The sequence below is a fragment of the Mustela lutreola genome, chromosome 4 (genome assembly GCF_030435805.1).
Source record: "Mustela lutreola isolate mMusLut2 chromosome 4, mMusLut2.pri, whole genome shotgun sequence".
Taxonomy (NCBI): Eukaryota; Metazoa; Chordata; class Mammalia; order Carnivora; family Mustelidae; genus Mustela; species Mustela lutreola.
In genome coordinates this window covers 175,166,083-175,184,429 of record NC_081293.1, presented here as the reverse complement: position 1 = coordinate 175,184,429, position 18,347 = coordinate 175,166,083, and the positions used below count along the sequence as shown (strand labels likewise).

The following is an 18,347-nucleotide window of genomic DNA, read 5'->3' as shown; positions in this document are numbered from 1 at the left end:
TAAGGAAATATGAAACAAAATCTTCATTCTGAAATTGTTTACAGACTAGTCAGAAAGATGATGCAATAGTTACCACATAATGTGTAAATGTCTTAATGGAGATATGCACAAAAAACTGTGAGAACAGAGAGGAAAGAAACAGAGTCTAGAAAGCTTCATTTAATTAAAGTGGTAATATTTGTGCTAAGTCCCAAAGAAGTTAGAAAATCTGGGACTCTGGAGGAAGTTGTAAGAAGTTTAGAGTGGCTAGAAGTAGGTTCTGTGCGGGGAGTGGGAGACAATGAGGTTGAGGGAAGTTGATGAAGAATGAGTATGTATAGAATAAGAAAAGGACTGAAGATGGTTTCTCTGTCAGTCTTGATACATTAAGGTCAACTCACTTTCCCATGGTGTTCAAGTTGATTTCTTTTTTATGGGCATTATTGAGTAGCCCACTTTATAGTAGCCTCGTGTCCTGAGAGGACATAGTCTTTGTAACTGTGAAAGAGAGAGCAAGAGCAGCCTAGCTAAATAAATGTTTCTGTAGAATATGTCTGCACAGATGCTAATATTTTAGTTTTGAAGTTTTTGTTTTAACTTATAAAGATGCCACAAAAAAACTTTCCAGGGAAATAAAAACATTTTTCTGCATGTGGGAAAATCCTAAACACTAATGAGTAAACCATACCTCTTAAATTCCTCCTCATCAAATCAGAGAAAACAATCAGTTCAATTTCAAAATTATTTTTAGAAAACTATTATAATGAATGTGTTGTAATACTGAGATGCTCATGTATTCAAACAACTGACTATTAAAGCTCGGGTAGGGAAACAACTAAATAGCTATTAGTAATAACAATCATGATGGTTAATTTATTGAGATGTACTATGTGCTAGTCCATCTACAGAATGTTTTACCTACATTATCACATTATCATTCAGTCCATACAACAACCCTTTGAGGTAGGTATTATTACTAACTTTTTTTGAAGGAAGGAAACTAAAGCTTGGGAAACTTACACAAATTCACACAGCAAATGAACGGTAGAATCTGAACTTAAATATAGGTATGACTCCAAAAACAGAGTTTGAGACTGCTTGCTTGGCATTCTCTATAAGATGAAGTTTAGAATTGGAGGAGAGAGCACTTTGAGACTGGAGTAGCTAGCCAGTGGTATTTGAGACTCTCTGTTCTTTGTATTTCATGACCAAACTTTATGTGTAGGTGCCAGTCATCACCACTGAGTAACAGGCTTATGTCAGCCGTGATAATAAAAGAGCTTGATTCTATGTCAGCTGCTCTCTAACAGAGGTGCTTTTTTCTAGTACTAGAATTGGAGTTCAAATTTGGTGGGATTAAGCCTCCTCCACAAACTAGAGGAATGACAAGGGCTCTGGGAATCTATATTGGTTTCCTATGGGTGTTGTAATGATTAACCACAAGCTTAATAACTTAACACCTGATTTCTCTTACAGTCTTGGATGTCAGAAATCGTAGGTCAGTTTCAGTCAGATGAAACCAACATGTGGGCAGGGCGGCTCTCCCTCTGGAAGTTCTGGGGAGAATCTGCTCCCTTGTCTTTTCCAGCTTCTAGAGTTGTACACCGTATTCATAGGCTCATGGCCCCTTCCTCCCTCTTTAAAGCACGCAGTAGAGCATCTTCAAATCTCTCTCTACTTTTGTTTTATTATCTTCTTCTCTGTAGTGAAATCTCCCTTTCTTCCTCTCTAAGGGCATTTGTGATTACATTTAGGACCCACATAGATATTCCAGGATAATCTCTCACATCAAACTTTTTAACTTAATAAAACTTACAGACATCTTTGCTATGTAAATTAGCATTCATAGGTTCTGGGGATTAGGATATGGATATATTCTGGGGCAACCTTTCACAAGTCCATATAATATTCATGTTACTTGTTTAAGTTAAGGATTTGGGGTGTGAAATTGAAACTCATGGGTCTTTCTTAAACATAGCTAAAATGGACTGGTGGTATCTGATATATTTCTAACAATGAGTGTCACAAAATCTTTGGTATGTTCGAGTTCCTACCTGTAATTTAGGAAGACCATGCATCGGAAGAGTGATAGAGATTCTATCAAACAGCAGCCAATAACATTATATATAGTTTTGTATTCCTTGAAATAGGTAAAATTTGAGTAAATTTATAGGATATACCAATGAAGGGAGATAGAACTAAAAAAGATATAAAATAACATAAAAATAAAGTGATGTACACTTTTTCCCAGCACAAACCTAAGCCTTAACTCCACTTTTTCATGAATTTATTTACATGATTTCCTTATTATAGAAGCAGAAAGGGAAGGACAGAACTCTGAGTATATGCTTTTCTGTACTGGAGAGAGGAATGGGTATGAAAATAATCAAATTTTCCCTGATCTAGATATGTCCATGTTCACACGTAACACATTGTGATTTTTTAGAATCTCAATGTTTAGAATATGATTTTGCTCATAGAATATGTTTTTATTTTTAAATAGTTATAGAGTTGCATGGTTATTATATATTTGTATTTCTGAAGAGAAATCCTGTGAGAGTTGTAGCTTTACTTATAATGCTGAATTCTTGCATCTTAACTTTTCCCATTGTGGCATTTTCTGTACTAACATTACACCAAGGGGTAGACATCATCAATATTCTATTCAGTAATTGAACTCTATGTGTTCATACAATCATCTTTGATGGTTTCCATCCCCTTACAATGAGTTTATATGGTTATTTCTTTGTCATAGCACTTCTAATTTCATGTCATTTTTAGGAATGATTCTTAAAAATAATGAGACTCTACTGCAACATGGAGTTAAGCCACAGGATATTGTACAAGTGGAAATTTTTTCTACAGATCCAGATCTATTTCCAGTCAAAAGAATACAAGGATTAAATGATGCCTCTCAAATCATAACTGTCAGAGTACAAACTGGTTAGTTATTTCATGTCTTTTAGATAAAGTATTTTAGAGTCCCTTTGTAGGTGAACTTTCATTCAATCTTGGTTTTACCCCCTTAGGCATTACTGAGTACCAGGAGGTAGCTGTTGAGATTATAAAATCTGACTTTCACAAACCGTTTCTTGGTGGATTCAGACATAAAATAACAGGAATAGAATATCACAATGCTGGAACGCAAACTGTACCTAAAAAGATTCCCCAAAAAGACAATGTATTTTGTAGGGATACCCAGGTAATATTTTTATTTTTCTGTGTAGGTTTTTGAAACTGCAGAATGAACAGATGTTCTGTGTACCTCTCTAAAATTAAAAATTGCCTCATTTGCCATGATGTGGTTGGGAGCTAAAGAGTATTATGCTAAGTGAAATAAGTCAGAGAAAGACAAATACTGTCTGATTTCAATCATATGTGAAATTTAAGAAACAAAACAAACAAGCAAAGGGGAAAAAAGAGAGATAGAGAGATAGAGAGGCAAACCAAAAAACAGACTCTAAACTATGGAGAACAAACTGATGGTTACCAGAGGGGAGGAGGTGAGGGGTTGGGTAGATAGGTGATGGGGATTAGGGAGTACACTTGTGATGCATGAAGGGTTGAGTCACTCTGTTGTACATCTGAAGCTAATATTACACTGTATGTTAACTAACTGGAATTTAAATAAAAACCTAAAAAAATTAAGTGAAAATCTTCCAAGGAATTATACAGTAATTCAAACAATAACAGAAAATTAACTGAACACAGAAAAATGTCCTCTTTACTCACTTAGATGTGTACATAGTAGACATTTAAATTTTTATGTTTTGATTTTAGACAGTTCTTCAGAGAAAAAAGCTCCAACAGACTACAAATACAACATCCACACAGATGACTAAAATTGGTGTATATGTATCAAACATGACTGATAAACTGATAACACCCGGAAATTATTTTTCGGCAGCAGAATACCATGCTCAAAGATTACAGTCGGTAAGATAACTTTTATTATGAGTGAATACTATTATTAAGAATGAAAGAAATGAGCCAGTTGCTCTGTGTGCATCTTTGTGTGTTTCCTTAAGCCACACTAGCTTACAAAACAACCCACATGGGTGCTGTTAAAGAAAAAATTACTCAACACATACTGAAGATGGTAAGGCAGACTTTTAGGAGGGGCTACTACAATGGGGCTTTTTGGTCAGGGAAAGAGTCTGGGCTCAACTCTAAATACAAGGAAAAGTGGAAATTTATAGCCAGGGAGTAGGGTAGAGGTGAGTGGATGGAAAATTACTAAGAAAACATCACAGGTAAGGGGAGATTCTGGCTAAACCATCCTAAACAGGATTTTTTATTGAAGGCAGACCAGAGTTGATTAGGCATTGTCTGGAGCCATATATTATAAGTACATTATAAGATCAAATTTTCTTATATATTATAAGAGCCTCATTAAATATTGAGGATGGGATCCTGGTTAAACTGACTGAGCAGGCTTTTGCTAAAATTGAACAATTCAGACATGATCACAGAAACCCAAAAGTTGAGGCCTAATTAAAAAAATGCTCAGAGGGGCCTGATTAGAGTTTGGTCAAGGAGAGAATCTTTATTAGTGTGAGTTCTGTTTCACTGGTATTAAAAGCCGTTTTTATCTCCAGTCTCCCCCCAGTAGAAGGAACCAGAATCCTAAATGCCCCTAATCCTTCCTTCCCTTTCTCTTAGGGATTCCTAAGGGTCTGTGTGTAACCTTCGGGCATTGTTAGCTTTGTCTTCTCTATACCTTGGCCTTAATTATTGGGACAGTAGAATCACCTAGGGGGCTTTTCAGAGTAATTGAAACCAAAAGGACACCAAAGTCTGTTTTCTCTGATATTAACATAGCCACTCCAACTCTTTTATGTTTTTGTTTGCATGGTCTATCTTTTTCTGTCCTTTTACTTTCAACCTATTTGAGTCTTAATCTAGAATATTTCTCTATAGACAGAATATAATTTGATTTTGTCTTTTTATCTAGTCTGATAATCTCTACCTTGTGATTGAAGTATTTAATACATTTATATTTAATGTAATTATTGTTAAGGTTGGAATATATCAGCCATTTGCTATTTGTTTTCTGTATGTCAGATGTCTCTCTTGTCCTCTCTTCTTCCTTTGCTGTCTTTTATGTTAAATAGGTATTTTCCAATGAAACATTTTAATTCTTTTGTTTTTTTCCCATTTAAAACCCCTTTTTCAATATAATATATACTTTTTAAAAAGTATACAATTCAATGATTTTTATTACATACAGAGTTATACAATATTTAGAATGTTCTCATCATCCCAGAAAAAAAAAAAATCCTGACCCAATAGCAGTCAGTCCCTATTTCCCTCCAATGTTTTCTGCCTTAGGAAACCACTAATTACTTTCTGCCTCTGTTGGTTTACCTATTTTGGATATTTCATATACGTGCAATCATACAATATGTAATCTTTTGTGCTTGGCTTTTTAAAAACATAGCATAATGTTTTCAAGGCTCTTCCATGTTGTGACATGTACCAATACTTCATTCTTTTATATTACAGAATAATATCCCATTGTATATACTCAACTGGATATACCTATTGTATCCATGCCAATGTATATACTGAATTTTGTTTATTTATCGGTTGATGGACATTTGAGCTGTTTCCACTTATTGGCTGTTAGGAATAAAGCTGCCATAAACATTTGTGTATGAATTTTTATGTGGACATATATTTTCATTGCTCTTGGGTATATGTCCAGGAGTGTAATTGCTGGATCATTTGGTAAGTATATGTCTAACCTTTTTGAGGAACTGCCAGACTGTTTTTCAAAGCAGCTGCACCATTTTATGTCCCACCAGCAGTGGACAAGGATTCCAATATCTTCACATATCTTCACATCCTCATCGACACTTGTTACTGTCTATATTTTTCATTACAGATGTCCTAGTAAGTGTGAAGGGATATCTCATTGTGGTTTTGATTTGCATACCCTGATGGCTAATGATATTGAACATCTTTTCATGTGCTTATTAGCAACATTTTACATTGTCAGAGACATTTTTGATATGATGACATGCAGGGGGTGCTACCATGCTTTAATGGGTAGAAAACAAGGATGCTGCCAGACATCCTATAAGCATAGGAACACTAGCCCCACTGCACCAGGTAATTATCTTGTCCAAAGTATCAACAGTGCCATTGCTAAAACCTGCTTTAGGGTCTGTCTCTATCACAGTAGGTAGTCATTGATGTCTCTGGTCAATTTGTTGTTGTTATTGTTTTTCTATTTCTAAATTTGCCTTCCTGAGGACCCCTGGTTTAGCATTGCCTAATGGTAGGTAATGATCGACCAGAGGTTGTGCTCAAATTCCTTGATCTGGTAAAGCTTCCACTTTAAAACAAAACAAAAACAAAAACTTCCACTTTAGCTAATGGACCCATGTGTATATTGAAAGATGCATTCAAAGTCCAGATAAGTTCAGTTTCTTTATATCCTGGCTTTTACTTTCTGCTGGGTTTTCTTCTTGCGTTTCTTCTGCATAAGACCTCGCAGCCTGGGATACGGAAACAGGGAACACCTTTTCCGCTCTCTGAATATGTGTTTATCCTTGCACATGTGTTCAGCCTTTATGCTACTAGGGATATTTGGGAGGTTATCATGGCTCACTATGGCTATCTCATTTTCCTGATCTCCCTGACTAATTTCTGGCTAGTCTGCCTGTCTATTGCTTGCTCCAGAAGACAATCTCAGCTGAGTTGCTGGCTGGTTTGTTTTTGTTTTTTTGTGGGTTTTTTTTTTTTTGCACTGAGATTACTGTTGTTTGTGACATTGCTTGTGACATTGCAACCCAGGCCTGAGTTGCCATTCTTTTGTCTTTTTCTCCCTTTCTACTGGTTGGAAGATGATGAGAAATGGGCCAGCCACCTAGGTCCTAAAAGTAGGAAGCCATTTGTTGAATATTATAGAGCTTTCTACCAGCTCTGAACTGCTTGCTAATCCCTGGATTATGATATAAGAAGGGAAAAACTTGTATTTATTGTTTAAACAACTGTGTTTTAGTGTCACTATTTAATAAGTGTAATAGCACCCAAGTTAAATGAATTCTATTGATTTTTATTTAAATTAAGAAAAAATAAAAATTTTGTAAAATCTTGTTGTTTTTTAAATATTGATTCAATGCCCCCTCCTTTTTTTCTCTGAAAATGTTAACTCTTTCTAGTCTGGTCTTGATTTTTGTTTTGTTTTGTTTTACTGTAGTACTGTGGTGCTAAAACTTTAGCAGGCATTGGGAACACCAAGAGAACTTGTAAGATACAGAATCTGTGCCCTACCCAGGATTTCTCATTCAGTAGCTCTGGCGTGGGGCCTGATAATTTGCATTTCTAACAGTTCTCCAGATGAAACTGTTAGTCTGACCATTACTCTTTGTGAACCACTGTTCTAGTAATTCTGTTTCACACAAAAGTAAACTTTTCTTTGTTGAATGAGCTGCCTTAGATTTTTTGGGCTTTTCCCAAATGTTTGGTTGCTCTTCAGTGTGTAGGCAGGGTATTTGAAGTCCCCATTGTCCAGTGTGCTAAGCATATTTGTTTACTACAGCCTTATGGGGTAGTTTTAGGGGATGTCCAAGCCTTGATTGTGGAAGAGAGGTAGTGTTCTGAAGAGGGAGCTTCTGTTCATCCTGGGTGTCACCAGGCTCTGGGACACTAACTGTTCTTGCCTAGAGGCAAATACTTCTGTTGCTGCATTTCTCAATCGGTTACCTTATCAATTGCCAGAACATCCCTTCTGCTCATAGGATCCATTGGTTAAGGGCTGGAGTAGACTTTCACTCTTCTGTATTTTCTAACTTGCCTTTCCACCTTCCCCGTGCACGATTAGGCATAGATTCTTTAATTTATTCTACGGGTCTCCTTTCTTGAGGGAATTCTTCAGAGTTTCTGTTCCTTTGAAGGACTCCTTTAGTATGACCCAATGTCCTTATTGATTTCTGCTTACATGATTTTCTGTAATTACCAAGGATTAGGCTATAGTAAAGGGATGAGTCAGCATATTCTCTGTCCTCAGTTTTGATCTAACCTCTCCACATTTTATTTACATGTTTAGTAAATACAAATATGAGCTCTCTTAGCTGCACTGCAAGTTTCTTGAGGATTTAGTACTGTACTGTAACCTCAGACATACTTATATTTCTCACAGTTTAACAAACATGTGTTTGCTTAAGTCTTTCCTTTATCTAACCTGCCTTTGGTGGCTTCTACATATAACCTACCTGCCTTGTGTTTAGTTAATGAAATTTTGTTTTAAATATGAGCCTAAGCTAATGATAGTTAAGATAAACTAGAGACAATTAATATTCATAACAATAATGGTATTTATTGAAGACTTGTGATATATTAAGCTGAGGGCTTTATATGCAAAATCAAAATTTAAAAAAAACTAGTGAGTAGCGGAGGGCAGATTTAGACTAAATTTTACTCCAGAGCCTGTGCTCTTGAGCATTGTACTAACTGCCTCCTAGGAAGGCGTATTTGCTAGATTTCAAAGCCAAGTTGCTACTGTGCATTACCCACAGCTTGTATGTTCTAATGTGTGTGAGAACACCTGGCATAGGGCAAACCTAGACTCTCGGTACTTTCTAGTAATTACTACACTGAAATAGAAATAATCACCATTGCCTTTTGTTATTGTCTGATACAGTTGATAATGAATACTTTTTATTTCCTTTTAATTTAACTATAGGTAGTAGTGCTACAGACTTACTATAGACAATGGCATGCTAAAGTTGTGGTAGAGAATTTAAAAAGACAGAAAATGTTAAGATTTAAGTGGGAAGCAGAGGAAGAAGTAAGGAAAATACAAGAAAAAGAGGAATGGATCAAATTGGACTATTACCGGAGGCGTAATCCTCAAACAAAAGAAGATTTTGAGCTTCTTTATAATGCACTGGAACGTGAGTTTGAAATAGCCTTCACATAAAATATTAGTTTTATAAGTTTTCACCAGTAGGAAAAACAGGTTTACTAAAGACAGAAAAAAAACATTATTTCAGGATGATGTCGTGGGAATCTTCGACTGGAGAATTTAAAGAGATAAATAATGTTTTACATTTGGGACAAGAACTAAGGCAGGAATAAAATTGGGAATGCTTTTATATTAGCAATGGGTAAATAAAATGTGTATACTGCTCTGTAAATTACGTGGTTTTGGTGTATTATCTCATTTGATCATCCCTGTGAGGTAAAAAGAGAAGTATTGTCCAATCTGATTCTCTGATGGTCTTGGCAATTTGTGAACTCAGAGCTGAACAATTTGGAATCCTTCAGTTTAACAGCCTATCTCTGACTCCGCTCTTTAGAGGGGAGATGGGCAATACCTTTTAATTCCCACCCATTAATGATCAGTATAAATGTATTGTCTCAACACAAGTGACTTTTATGCCTTATTTCTTCCACAAGATGTGTGCTAGTCATTGACACAATTAAAAGCTTCAGTTACTTGACTGGCCAAGCTACTCAGGGCAGTAGCTACAGTGTTCTTGAAGCCTTTTCCCATTGCCTCCTTCCAATCTCAGCTTAAATTTTGCCAGAGGCTTCTGTGACTGACAGTAGAACCTGGATGTCCTGTTGTCATCACCATTCCCACTGTACCCAAAACTTTTCATTTATGTCACCACCACAGTTCAACACATCTTTTTGTTTAACATTAATTTTCAATACCGGATGGTAATCTCCATGAGAGAATAACTTATTATTAATTTTTTTGGATGATTTCTTTTTCTGTGCTTAGTTCACATGCCCAACAAATATTGATAGAATGAATGAGTGGGTCCCTGAGGGGAAAACCAAAGATGTTGAAATGCAGCCATCTCTAGCTTGAGTAACAGAACATGTAATTGAATTCAATTTTAGGTGTCAGATGTTGGGTCTATTTAAATAGCTATATGGTAACATGATATTTACCAAAAGATGAAACAATTAAACACTTGGTATAACAAGCAATACTAATACATTGTTCTCTTTGGCAACATGCAAAATTGAGTGTCTTTAGAAATGTGGCAGTGTTTGAGGTAACAGCCTTCTCCTTCAGCTTTACGTCTGCCTTCCCTTTCTCCTAATTGTTGACCTCCACAAATACTTTCTGTTTTACTTTAAACTTCACTTCCATTTTCATTTTCTCTCAGATGAAAATGAAGTTTGTTTCTAAGTGTTAAGAGTTAAAAGACAGTACTGTTGGCAAGGTCTTATGTCTGTGAAAGGTCTTACTAACAAGCATGAAACTAAGTTCTGGCATAACAGAACTCTATTCAAATTATTTTCCAAATTCACATATGAAAAAAATCAAAGGATATTTATTGTTATTTTGCTCTGTTGACAGACAGTTGTGCAAACAACAGAAAATATGCTGAGTGAGGTTCTACTTTTTCTATTTAATGGCTATTAACTCGGACAAGTCACTCACTCCTAAGCTTTAGGTTCTTCATCTATAGCAGGACTTAATGAGGGGGTGCCTGGGTGGCTCAGTGGGTTAGGCCTCTGCCTTTGGCTCAGGTCATGGTCTCAGGGTCCTGGGATCGAGCCCCACGTTGGACTCTCTGCTGAGCAGAGAGCCTGCTTCCCCCTCTCTCTGCCTGCCTCTCTGCCTACTTGTGATCTCTGTCTGTTAAATAAATAAATAAATAAAAATTGAAAGGACTTAATGATCTTTGGCATATTTACTGCACAGGGCTTTATAAAGTGAAAATAAATATTGCATTTATGAAAGTAGTTTAAAAGCGCAAAGACATACATACTTAAGTTACTGTTATATGGTAAATAATTTTATACCATTTTCTATATTAAAGTAGAAAACACATACTTTGTATGTCTACACATGATTTGTATGGGAGAAAATGAAATTTTTTACATAAGAGAAGCATTTCTTAGTTTTCTTCCAGCCCTGAAATTCTAAGCTAAAACTCAATAATTTAGAAGTTGTTTGTGTTGTCTTTGAAACTGCTGCCCTCTTGTGGCTCGTTGTGGCGATTGCAAAGTTTGAATTACAGCCCCTAATTATTTTTCCTTTGGATAATACGTCCCTTGGTAATAAAAGCAAAATATATCATTTTAAGAAAATGAATATAAGTATGTAAGAAAATGTAATGGGTGAAAGTCAATACCATTTCCAGGCAACACTATTTTATTTTTATGTTTTTTTTTCCCTCTTTCTTGTAGCAGTATGTTGAAGGTGACTCCTTTCATAGATCTGAATTGTCACTCTTACTTCAGAGTAGGGATCATTATCTTTAGGAAACTTCTCTTGACTTCTCTTGACAGCACGAATTACGCTCAGAGCCTGTTTTCCTTGTCCATGATTCTCTGTAAACACCACTTTCTTAACTGTGTACATTTGTACGGAGGGCGCCTGATAAGACCCTTGCTCATTTTATGTAGTAAATATTTGTTGAATTGAATCTGCTAACTCTTTGCCTTGTTTTAACTTGTGCTGATGGCATTTTCTGACCTTCTCTAATTATTATTTCTTGATCTCAATCTATCTTGACCTCTATCTTCTGGAGTCCATTGACGTACTCTGGCTCTGGGCGTTCACTGAATCTTTCTTGATTCTCTCCATTTAGGCTTTCAGTCTGTGAATGAGGTTTTTAAAAAGCAGATTATCAATTGCTAGTGGTGGACAAAATATTGTATGTTCTGCTATTTCTTATTTGAAAATTTCAAGTTTAGATCTCAGAAATTTTAGAATGTGTAGAGACTTTAGGACTAGTCCTGTCCTTTCATTTTATAGTTGAACTTCGGACCTGGAAATTGGATTATTTGTCCAAGAAGATAAATTAAGGATATAAAATAAATATATTCTTTCAAATGAACTAGTTCCTTTAATAACTTTTTCTTTAAAAATATTGGTGGCTATTGACATCTGTTATGTACTGAATTGTGTTCCTCCAAAAATTCATATGTTGAAGTCCTAGCCCCTAGTACCTCAAAATATAGCTGAATTTGGAGACAGGACCTTTGAAAAAATAAGGTCACATGGATGAGCCCTAACCAGTATGACTGATGTCCTTATAAGGAGAGGGGATTAGATCATGTAGAGACTTTGGAGGATGGTGTCCCTTTAGACCAGGAGAGAGGCCCTCAGAAGAAACTAACCCTGCCATCACCTTGATTTTGAACTTCTGTCTTCCAGAACTGTGAGGACATAAACAAATTTCTGTTTTTTAAGCCACCCAATGTATGATACTTTGTTATGGCAGTCCTCGAAAACTAATTCAGTATTCTAATTTTGTTTTTGTTTTTATTATCATCATCCCCATGGAACATATGTTTTATGAAAGGGGGCAGGATCTCTTTTGTTTTCATAAATGTTTTTTCTGTATAGGTAGGTCTGGAAACTGTGAATTCAGAAAGAAAGTAAGTTTTGTCCATCTACTCCTGATTCCTGTGTGTTTCTATTCCTTATCGGTAGTTGCAACATGCTATTTCTCTGATGCCATGTTCCATTCCTTACTATAAATTTACAGGAGGTTGTTCATCTAATGGAGAATTTTGTTGGAATGAAAGCCCATTATTTTAATTTCTAATTAGCTTCACTGGATTGTTCCCTTTTAAAAAATCATACTAATAATTTGTGCAAAATGTGAAGTCTGAATATATATGAATATAAATGAATTGGAGTGCATATATATATATGCACCAGGACTTAAGTATTAATCTTAGGAGAGTAGTATATTGCTATTTGAGGTTGGTAGAATAGCTTAAGTAATATCCTAGTGGCCTAAATTTATTATTGGTCCCAAAGGTTTCTAATGTAAAACTGGAAGTAAAATAGGCTTACTTATCATTCAGTTTTTATTTGCTTTCTGGGAACATCTATATAATCCCATGAGATAAATATTCTCAGTTATTATTTCCACAAGCAAGCAATTTTTCTCTTCATTCATATTCTGCCTTTGGATATATGGATTGTGTCAAATTTTTAAAAGTTCTTTTCGTTGGTAGAACTACTCTTAAAGGATAAACTCATCAATCATAGATTTTCTGGACTTTCATAACATAATTTAGGCCTTAAATTTGCAACCCTTTTGCTGAAGACAATTTAGCTTTTAAATTTAAGAATCTTCTTTTTCAACAGACAAAGCTGTGCAGTGTCTGAATAATGTATTCCTGGTAAGGGACAGAGTGGATTCTTATAAAGAGTATCAGTGGCATGTCCTTGGCCTGATCAGGATGATTTCAAATGGAAAGTTGAGAGGAAGAAGAAATAGTTTGATAAAACTTTAAAACTAGATATTATCAAAGGCAGTGGTTGTAACACAAGAAGGCCAGAAACAATTTGTTTTAGAGAGAGAGAGAGGAACATGACTAGGGGTAGGGGCAGAGGGAGAGAGGGAATCTCAAGCTGATTCCTGGCTGAGCACAAAGCCCCTTGTGGGCTTGATCCCAGGACCCTCTGATCATGACCTGAGCTTAAATCAAGAGTCAGCTGCTCAACCAACTGAGTCACCCAGGTGCCGCTAAAATAAATACATAAATCTTAAAAAAAAAAAAATCATTAGTTTTAAGACTAAAAAATTTGAGTCATCTTATGGAGGAATTTAGCTGGAAAGGTAAAAAACAATTCAGTGATGGGTATTTTCACATATATCAGATTACTAAACATATATATATATGGGAAATGTATATATATTAAAATATTAACCACATTTATATATTTATATACCTATATATGGGAAGGAAATAACATGTTACCCTCTGTGTATCTTCCTTTGAGGGGTTATCTTCCTGAGGGAAATTATTCTTTTTTTTTTTTAATCATTTTCTTTTCTTTTTTCTTTTTTTTTTTTTTTCTGAGTAAGCTCTGTACCCAAGGTGGCACTCAATCTCACAACTCCAAGATCAAGAGTTACAGGCTCCACGGAATGAGCCCACAGGGCACCCGAAAAAGTGGATGCTTAATCCCCATCACCTGTTTCCCCTCCTCCCACGCACCTCCTCTCTGGGAGCCATCTGTTTGTTCTCTAGAGTTATGAGTCTGCTGCTTGGTTTGCCCCCCTCTCTTTTTTCACCCCCTTTGTTCGTTTCTTTTGTTTCTTAAACTCCACATCTGAGTGAGATCATATGGTATTTGTCTTTCTGACTGCCTTATTTGGCTTAGCTGGCAAAAACGTATTCTTGAAGGGGGATCTGAGTAGTACATGTTCATGGCTGCTACACACCCAAACCGTATATTTTTCAATATTGGGGGGGAGCATGCGGTTACTTGGAGGCATAATGTAACATTATCTGGGCTGATTTCCTTCATCTTCCCTTTATTTGACTCGAATATTATTGCTTTAAGTTTCTCAGCTTCCATTTATCCTATTTTTTCATATGTCAGGTGTACAATATGGATGCTTATATTCATGTATAATTTTATTTAAATTGACCTACAAATAAAATACTGTTTGTCAGGATATGAGGTAAAAAAAATTTTCTGAAAAGATGTGGGATTTTAAAAACTCAAGAGTTTTTCATGTTATTCTTCTAGTCTGGAAGCAAGAAGAATTTGCACGCATTAACCAGTCTTTCACTGGAGCTGAAAGGAAAGCTGCTCTATGTGAACTTCTGGAGAAAGAGGCCCAGATAATTGCTTCCATTGGGAGGCATAGATACATCGCATATATGGCAAACCGGGAAGCATCAATACAAGCTTTTTTGGATAAGGTTAGTAAAGTAACAATTATTTAAATAAGAATGTATCCTGAGTTTAAGAATGTAGAATAATAAACTAATGAAGAGACTTACATTGTATGCATGTTTAAAATTTTTGTGTGTGTTTTCCTTTTATCTGTTACAGATTTAGACTTTTAGCTGTGGCCTAGACTAATAGTTGACAATTAACATGAAATCAATATGTTCTTAACTAAAAGGTTTTGGCCATGAAGGAAAAAATAAAGATACCTTCCTTGTGACTGTTCATTTAGCTTTAGGCTGGCTCTGGGAGTTAGAAGAATTGCACACCCTGATGAAATGGAGAGCTATTGAAGTCACAAAATGTCTGCGTTGGGGATGTCTCATAGAAAGCAACCTGGGGAAAAGAGATTTGTGTTTTTGCTTCTGCTCACCAGGTCATTAACTGACTAGAACTTTCTGATCAAAAACATATATGATTATTGAAAACCATGAAAATGTACACTTAAGGGAAAAACTAATTATCTTTTCTTGTTAAAATGGCCCATTTGATATTGATTGCATAGCGTGTTTCCATAGTGACTGATCTCCTTTTGTAAATCTGATCTTTCCCAACAATTAAAAGCCATTCCAGACACAAGAAGAAAAGAGATAGAATTGATAGAGTTCTTCAAGATCTTTGCCTATGATGACTCAAGTTGTATGCTTCTTGTTATTTGAGAATATTCATTCTTTAAAAACTTGGTTTTTTGATACTATAAATGCCCTCTCATTTTACTAATACACTCTCTTGTTTGATCTCAATTTTCCTGTGGCTTTAACTACTACGTACAGGCTGGAACTCCCTGCAGGTCCAAACCAGACCCCTCTCAGGAGCTTCCAAATCACATATTCAATTGCCTATTGTTATTGCTCTCTGGGTGTCCCAAGAATACACCTTAAGTTGACATGTCCACACTGAAATTAAACCATCTCACTGGTTCCTCATCTCCAAACTGATCCTGTTTTGTGGCACTCACATAATCTGTTTTCATGGATGTTTCGTCATCTGTGCATTTGCTTCAGGCAGACACCTGGGCATTACTCTTTTTTTTTTTTTTTTTCGCTTTTCAACCATCTGATTTGGGCATTACTCTTGACATCCCATCCAACCACCAACCAGTTTGTTTTATGACTTTAATGATCTTCTCAGTCCTTTATTTCTATCTTTTCAAAGCCACTACTGCGTATAGGGAAATGGCTCTGCCATAGCACCCTGATGACCTTGCCTGTACCCGAACAGGCCAGGCAGGCGAAGACCTGAACCACAGCTAATCTGAATCCTGGTGGAATGCCCTATGATTCTGCTGGAGAATGAAAGGATGGGAGGCTTCTGAAGAAATGCTGTGGAGCAGTTCCTCTCTTTTGCTCCCCTGGGTCCCCTCAGAGGCGGTCATGAGAGGTCTTGTCTTGTGTGTGTGAGCTTGACAGTGATTCAGTTGAATGTGGGTTTCCTTCTCATTTGGATCACTTTCTGTCTCCACATGAGGCTCAGCCTCCAGTCTCACCTCTGTCATCCAGACCGCTGCCCTAGTGACCTCCCTCCACACAGCTCTGCTCCTGCCCCTCCTTACCGTCCTCAGGGAGCAAGGATTTTCGTCATTGATCCTCAGCACATCTCACTTGTCCTGCCGTTGTCTCACTGTCATCTCTCCTCGCAACTATAGCTGCCCTCCTCCAGCTGTGCGCATTCACTTGCACAGCCTCAGAAAGACCACGTGCTTTCTTCCATGCTTCTGCCTCTAGTGTTGCCTCCACACAGAACATCCTTTCCCTTCTTCCTTAGTAGCTAGCTAGCTACGTACCCTTCAAAACAAGTTCAGATGCCCCTTCTCCCAGAAGGGATCTGCTGATCGTCCTACTCTAGCCTGTGCTATACACTTTCATGAGACCCTGTTTCACTTTAGTTTTAGTACACAGTGGTCAGTTTTTGTTATATCTACTTACATATCTGTATTTACATCTGTGAATCATTCTTAGCTACTGAGTTTCTTAACCAAGAGCAGTCTTTCTCTCTGTGTCCTCCTGTCCTAGCAGGGTGCTGATCATTGAGTTTTACTAAATGCTTGTGGAGAAGGCAGGGAGGAAAACAAAGGGACAGAAATAATGGTTGTGTAATTTCGTATTTCAGGTATTATCAAGAAATTGGGCACTGTAGATATTGTCATTTCAGATTCTTGAATGTCTTCATTCTAGAAAAGCTGGAGGCATAATATTCCTATTTTTCCAGTCATATTTCAAACTAAACTTATTCCTTTAGCAAGTTTCTTTATCTTGAATCCAGCTTCACCACCAGGAACTGTGTTCCTTACGTGTCTGATCGTTATCTTTACCCACAAGGGTAGCATGGACATAGGGCAGCAGAGACCCAGGATGTCTGAAAGAGCTGGAGGCCTCTGAGGTGCGGTGGACAGGGAGGATGAGTGGCACCTGCCCTTCCTCATTTGAGGCTAGAACTTCTACAGGAGTCCCTAGTTAGGCTTTCTCTGATGGGTTGTTTGCTATAAACTACTTTAAATCCTTCTTGTTAATACTTACACAGTATCTATCCTACTTATGTCTTTATACCCCCTCCCATCCTGCCCCACCACCCCAGGCTTCAGGTCTAACATTGTATCTAAACCTGTTTTGAATTATAAAGAGATCAAGTCCCCATATACAATATTGACTCTGGAGCCCGTTGATGCCCATTGCTCTTTCTCATGAAGTGTAGCACTGTGCGAAGGTCTTGAAATCGCACCAAAAAAAAAAAAAAAAAAAAAAAAATTGAGGTGGAGAAATGTTGTTCACAAAAATATTCATGAGAAAGAAGGATGTGGTCTTAGTCTTTTTTTTTTTTTTTTTTTGTAAAAACTGTTAAGTTTTTGGGGTAGGAACTAAGACCCTGAAGGATCCTAAGTATAGAAAGAATTGCCAAGAAGATGGAAGTCTTTGAGTGTTGCCATAAGAGAAAAAGAGAAGGTCGAGTGAGGAGACAGTTGGAAGGCAATGGGCACAATGTGACTTTTTACTAAATAAATGATTAAGGACAAGATTTTATCTTTTTCTTTTTCTTTCTTTCTTTTTTTTTTTTTTTTTTTTTTTTTTTTTTTTTTTTTTTTGTTGTTGTTGTTGTTGTCAGTAAGAGGAGACGGAACAAGAGAAATGATTGGGGCTTAGTGAGTGTCCACACTGATTCAGGACAACACAAAAGGATGCAAGCAAGACCAGAAGACTGAAGGAAAAAGGGAAAAATTAGCCACAAGAACTTGTAGAAATCAGGGGAAAGGTTTTTTGTGAGTTATAGGTTTTAGAATTTGAATTCTAAATTCACAGTTACCTTAGTTGATAAACCAATCCTCAGGCTAAGATTGAAAGGAAATGGACATTTTAGCTGATACAAGGGAATCTTAACCTTAGTTTTGACCAAAATGTTGTTCAGGGCAAGGAAAACACATCCACAGGTTGGCACTACTACGCTTGAAGTTGATTCTAATCCATTACATAGCTTAATTAGTCTAGTCCTTAAAAATATTGACTAACAGTGACTTTGGCCTACTTTTAACCTGTTATGGTAAATTACAAAATCTTTGTTACTCTATTTAAATTCATTTAAATCACTTTTTTGTATAGGATGCCATACTAAACATTATAGAAAATAATAGAGTTAGGGGCACCTGGGTGGCTCAGTCTTAAGTGTGTTAAGTATCTGCCTTCAGCTCAGGTCATGA

At 36.5% G+C, this 18,347-nt stretch overlaps 1 protein-coding gene across 2 annotated transcripts in view; it reads left to right on the top strand.

The window, feature by feature from the left end:
- IQUB (IQ motif and ubiquitin domain containing) overlaps window positions 1–18,347 on the top strand; it is a 102,219-nt gene that overhangs the window by 8,995 nt on the left and 74,877 nt on the right. For both annotated transcript variants that reach the window (XM_059171727.1, XM_059171726.1), the window contains exons 4-8: window positions 2,761–2,922; window positions 3,009–3,181; window positions 3,760–3,915; window positions 8,672–8,882; window positions 14,456–14,631. In XM_059171727.1, the coding sequence (XP_059027710.1) occupies window positions 2,761–2,922; window positions 3,009–3,181; window positions 3,760–3,915; window positions 8,672–8,882; window positions 14,456–14,631 (878 nt within the window). The remainder of the gene's footprint in view (window positions 1–2,760; window positions 2,923–3,008; window positions 3,182–3,759; window positions 3,916–8,671; window positions 8,883–14,455; window positions 14,632–18,347) is intronic.